The sequence below is a fragment of the Daktulosphaira vitifoliae genome, unplaced genomic scaffold (assembly GCF_025091365.1).
Source record: "Daktulosphaira vitifoliae isolate Bord-2020 unplaced genomic scaffold, ASM2509136v1 Scaffold_2, whole genome shotgun sequence".
Lineage (NCBI taxonomy): Eukaryota > Metazoa > Arthropoda > Insecta > Hemiptera > Phylloxeridae > Daktulosphaira > Daktulosphaira vitifoliae.
Window position 1 is genome coordinate 46,579,399 of NW_026099573.1, and position 6,021 is coordinate 46,585,419.

At 26.5% G+C, this 6,021-nt stretch overlaps 1 protein-coding gene across 1 annotated transcript; it reads left to right on the forward strand.

The window, feature by feature from the left end:
• The first annotated feature begins 3,202 nt into the window (after positions 1–3,202).
• On the forward strand, positions 3,203–4,779 carry LOC126899175 (uncharacterized). The gene is made up of 3 exons (XM_050673779.1): positions 3,203–3,797; positions 3,873–4,065; positions 4,122–4,779. Exons 1-3 carry the CDS (start codon positions 3,671–3,673, stop codon positions 4,177–4,179), a joined length of 378 nt encoding a protein of 125 aa, XP_050529736.1. The 5' UTR covers positions 3,203–3,670; the 3' UTR covers positions 4,180–4,779.
• Positions 4,780–6,021: the final 1,242 nt, after the last annotated feature.

A 6,021-nucleotide genomic window follows, 5' to 3' on the forward strand; every position in this document is an offset into this window, starting at 1 on the left:
AACAAGATCCATTTCTTATCAAATAAATTGCCTTCTCCCATGGTAAGTCAATTTTTTGTGTAACAACTTGAATGTTAAAAATTATACACATAAAATATATATAAATAGATAATACTCTTACTTTCTTTCTTTTATTTTTATTTGTTTTAGCAGTAGATATTTGTCCTGATGAGGTGGGTGAGATTTCATTTGATTGTATCAATATAGTTTCGTACAATTGACGGTGATTTCGTTGTATGTGCCGATTTAAATTTCCAAGATGATTTTTCTATAGAGATTACATTATTACTTCGTTAAATTTAATACAATAAATATTTTTTATTAATAATAATCAAAATTTAGTTTGAGTTGAATAACACTTTATAAAATTTATAGTAATTTAAACTATTTAATTATGTAACGAAAAACTTCAGTAAATATTTTTTTTACTATTAGTTTCAATATAAATAGATATTAAATTTTGAAAGTATTCAACTATCTTGAAATTAAAAATAAAATTATTAAACTAATTTTCTAGTTAGGTTATATGATATGTGTAAATATACTTCTACCTTGAGGTAGCTTAATAAGCTGAAAAAATGATGTTATCTTCTTACACTTACTATTTTTATACTTAATAGGTACTTTATGTTATTAATATTAATAACTATAGTCAATTTGAAGTACAACTTTTTGAATAAATATTACTTTTAACATAGGATTTAAGTGAGAAGGGTATGTAACATTGTAGTATTTTTTTTGTGTGTTATACACATAATTAAGTAGCTTATTCGGTAAATAATGATCTAATTAAAAAAATGACTGGTCGATAACAATTATCGAGCCAGTATTTCGGTAGTTATTGGCATTATTATACTTAGGTGGAGAACAGACTACTAGTGATAAAAATAACACCTGCGTTTCACCTCCAGCTATCACTATAACATGCTAATAACTTCCAAAATACTGGTCTAAAAGTTGTTATAGATCCATCAAATAAATCACTATCTATTAAATAAACTAGTTAATTATATATGTTGTTATTTGAAAAAATAAAGTTGACACCCTTAAAAAGTGTGAGGAATGAATGTAAAAAATACTTCATGATAAATTGAGAAAAACATGTACCTAAAAGAAACAAATAAAAAATTCTCAATATAATTTTTATTTTTTGATTAAATTAAGTACTCAAGATAAATGAATCATCCTGTACGAGTATATCTACGCAGGATGGTCGCTGATCAGTAAACTTTTTTTTATAGTAGCCATGAGTGCATGTGTAAGATACAATGTTTTTTTAACACAGAACCCGCAAACTAGTAATAAAAATTACAACTATAGAAATAATTGATTAAAGTAATAATTTTTGTCAAAAAGATATAATTATTGGTTATCGCTGACTAAATAAAAATCATCAAATTCAATTTGATGGTTTTTATTTATCCTTAATTTATTTATTTTTACAAAAATAATTGGAAGATCAAAAAACATTTAACTGTCGTATTTGCTATTTAAAGTTGTAATATTAATAAAAATTTTATTTAGGAAACAAAATNCATTTGCTCCGGAACGGAACTTTTCCTAAAAATCGTTCCGATTATTTGCTCCGGAACGGAACTATTAGTAAAATTTGTTCTGGTCATTTGTTCCGTAACGGAACTTTTCCTAAAAATAGTTCCGAGTATTCGCTCCGGAATGCAACCTATGCTAAAAATTGTTCCAACAATTTACTCCGGAAAGGAGCTTATTCTAAAAAACGTTTCGGATAAAAAATTAAATTATATTAATAGCTATAATAATATTTTGCGTATGGAGTTTTTATATTTAATATGTAATCCATATAATTATTGCAACATTTATTCAAATGCTTTGCGCAAAATATTAATAATTATGCCATAAATAATTATTGCTTAACGTTTTTAATATGTTAAAAATAATCAGTGCAAATTATAATTTTTAACCTATTTTTTGAAAGTTTATAATGAAAAAAAAGGTTTATTTGTTACCATAACTTATAACTCAACTTCAAATTTGAAATTTAGATTATTAAATAAAAAATTGTATGTGAATTAAAAAAATAGTATAATATTTCAGGTGCTTAAGATTAAAATGCAGTCAAGAAATTGTGTTATCAATGCTTCCTGTAAATTTATCAGTAAAGCTCAATTTTACTGTAATAAATCATTTAAATAGAAACCATAGTAATAATTTATAAGCAACTTTTTGTATTTAAATATTATGATATTCTTTCGAAATTACCGCTTATTAAACGTTAAAGTTTTACAAGTATTACATTTGTAGTTAATAATTTATTCATAACCATGAAAAATTTTTATAGATAACGTTATATAGTTCTTTGTGTTATATGAAATCTATAATAAAAATATCTAGTAATAAATATGTATTTGGTACTTAATCAAATTGAAACATTGGATATAATTGAAATTGTTGGGGAATTAATTATTTAAATTTAAATTATTTTTATTGTCTATTAAAAAATCAGCTACTAAAAGAACGGTTAATCCGTCCAGATGCCCTCGAATAGAATGTATGCTGTCAACTCATATTCGTGACAAGTTTACTTTCTAATGTTACAAAAAAAACAACTTCATGCAAATTTTTGATCAGTAGATATTTGTATTGTATTTGCATTGTTATTTACGTGTAAAAACCATAGAGTAACTCTATGGTAAAAATGACACGGTAATATTAAAATTTAAGTTCCATCACTGGTCAATAATAAGATTGTTTTTATAAATTCAGAAAAGCGACTGCTAAAATAAATCTAGTTATAGCAATGCAATACGTTAAAATAATTGAATAGGCTGAATATAACGCTCTCCAGTTGGACTTAAGTACAAAGATCTGGACCCGTAAGTGGCCCACCTCTATATAAAAGATAAAAATTTAATAGTAGATTAATATAAAAAAATATAATAATAATTTAAATGTGATTAATAAATATCAGAGGGGTGAAAATAAATAGGAACGTTCCAAAGCATTTTTGCGAATCAATTTGTAGCTAGCACTCTGTTCCGGAGCAAATAGCCGGAACGATTTTTACTAATAGTTTCGTTCCGGAGCAAATGGTTGGAACGATTTTTAGGAAAAGTTCCGTTCCGGAGCAAATAGCCGGAACGATTTCTACTAATAGTTCCGTTCCGGAACAAATAGCCGGAACGATTTTTACTAATAGTTCCGTTCCGGAACAAATGGTCGGAACGATTTTTAGGAAAAGTTCCGTTCCGGAGCAAATAGCCGGAACGATTTTTACTAATAGTTCCGTTCCGGAACAAATGGTCGGAACGATTTTTAGGAAAAGTTCCGTTCCGGAGCAAATGGCCGGAACGAATTTTACTAATAGTTCCGTTCCGGAGCAAATAGTCGGAACGATTTTTAGGAAAAGTTCCGTTCCGGAACAAATATTGGAACGGAACAAAATTTGCTCCGTTCCGAATCCCAGCGAGTGACTACGTCTTGTATCAATGTATAAACTGGAGAATGACCTAATTGTTCCTGCATTTGGTTTAATTTTTCAGTGGCATATGTACTTCTTTTGAAATATTCCACAATAGTTTTAACTTTAGATCTAGTTTCTTTTATTTGTTCAAGAGAAGATTGTACAATAAGATTTAGGGTATGAGCAAAGCATGAAATATGTCTCCACTGACATAAACGAATTGCTGAAGTAATGTTTGCAGCATTGTCAGTAGTACAAGCCGCTACTTTATTTTGCAAACCCCATTGCCTAACTGTATTTTGTAAGAAATCTTTTATGTTTTCGCTTGTGTGTCTCATTTTAAAAGCAGCACACGAAAGTAAGTATGATTTTAAAATGCAGTTCTGATTAATGAAATGTATAGTAATTGCCATATAATTCTCATTTTTTACAGATGTCCATGCATCTGTTGTTAGGGCAACATACTGTGCATTCAATTCTAGGTTAGATTGGACCTCTTTATGCACTTTATTATATAGAACAGGCAATAATGATGTCGAAATGGTTTTTCTACATGGAAGAGAATATTCAGGGTTCAACATATGTATAAGTTTTTTAAATTCAACATCATTAACAATACTGATTGGGTAATATTCCTTAACTATCATTTTTATTACCTGTTGATCAATTAATTGCCTTTTAGATGCAGTTACTGGTTTTCTCAAATAATTAGAAATATGGGATTGTTGTGGACGATTTAATAATGATGACTGATGATAAGAAATGGGAGATCTTTCTCTATTAGCTGAAGAAATTAAAGGGGTACCTGGATTGGATGATGTTGATGCTGATATAATGTCATAAGTAGGAGGTTCATCTGGATTATTTTCTTCCAGATCAAAATTAGGCCTTTGACGTTTGGACAAATCAATTGTCTGATGTTTTGATTTAATGTGTCTTAACAAATTTGTTGTTGACGATTGATTAAATTTAAGAATTATTTTACATAAACCACATTTAGCTTTGTCATTTTCAACTATTGTAAAATAATCCCAAATTACACTAGTTTTACGACTCATTTTGAAAAAAAAAATTGTAATTTAAACTTAAATCCAATTTTATATTGAAAAATATAAAGCACTTCGAACAAATTACTCTGTTCACTGATGTGAATGATGATTATTAGTACAAAGTATTGCTTAATACTGTAACCAACTTTAACTTGCATTAACATGTTTGAACTTGCCATCATGTTCTACAGTATAGCAACCCAAAACAATGTTATATATGTATTATTCGTATTATTTTTATGATAATAAGAAATAACCAACTTGAAATAAACAATTTTTAAATAAAAATAATTTCTACTATACAGAACTTATCCCTTAACATATTTGATAAATTTTTCTATTGGGAGTATTAAAATGATTTTTAAATTTAAGTATTATTACTATTTTCAATAAACTATAACCACGGCCATGTGGTGATTAATATTTATTTCTAAAAGATTTAAAATGTAAAATTATAATTTATAACACATTTACTTTTGTAATTAAAAAAAAAAAATTAAAATTTATATGTTGTAAAAAAGTTATATTAACATTTTATTTAAATTAGTCTTGTATCTAAATAATATACCCCTATCTTAAATTGTTTAAGATAAATATGAATATTTTTATTTCATAGTGGTCTAATAACCTGGGTGGCTTATGCTCTCTAATACTCTGAAATGAACCTCATATTTTTATATATTACTACTTTTTTTACCAGCGGCTTTCCCCTATTATTAAAAGCAATTTCAATATTAAACAGCCCATCTAGGTATCACCACCCTAAGACAGCCTGTTACTAATACAATTAAAATATAAATTGATCATTTTTAATTTGTAAGAAATTTGTTAACTTAATGAGGGCGAGATGAAAAAGAAGCAATAATGAATCATTGCATTTGAAAAAAAAAGACTGAGCAAAACTGATTCAATATATGTATAATTAATATACATCATTAACATAGTTTTTCGAAATTTGAAAATCGCCACCTCTAAAAATTAATGTTAAGAGCTTAAATTTCAACAGGAACCTTGTTTAGGGATACTCTAATGATTTTTTTATGTTTTTTGAAACAAAAAATAAATAATATAATTTTTTGAAACACTAATATATGTGTATTTTATAAATATATTTTTTATAATTTTGTGTAATACAATATCTAATAAAATAATTATTATAAACATTCCTGCAAAACAATAAAATAATTTACTGTTTTGATTACCACATATTATTAAAATATATATATATATATATATTGACTTCTGATTTTCTAAATACCATTAATGCGAACCAAAAAATGGATAAGCGAAAAAACATCAGACCACTTTTCTGACTAGGAATATTTTTAACGGAATTTAAAAAACAATGCATAATAAAAAAATGTTATATCTGGACCCCCCAAATTACCAACAAGCAACTGTTACTATTTACTATCAAAAAAAATAATGATCATAAAAATCGTTGTATAACTATTTGATCTTTTAGTGTCTAAACATTATCATGATAAAACATTTTTCTCTTAATTAAGTTCAATATGAATAATTATTGTTTGA

Excerpts from the sequence above, each read along its gene's own strand:
- LOC126899175 (XM_050673779.1), top strand. The coding sequence starts at position 3,671 with ATGTTTGCAGCATTGTCAGTAGTACAAGCCGCTACTTTATTTTGCAAA. Across the intron at positions 3,798-3,872 it reads TTTAAAAGCAGCACACGAAA|ATGTCCATGCATCTGTTGTT; the intron begins GTAAGTATGATT and ends CATTTTTTACAG. Across the intron at positions 4,066-4,121 it reads TCATTAACAATACTGATTGG|ATGCAGTTACTGGTTTTCTC; the intron begins GTAATATTCCTT and ends ATTGCCTTTTAG.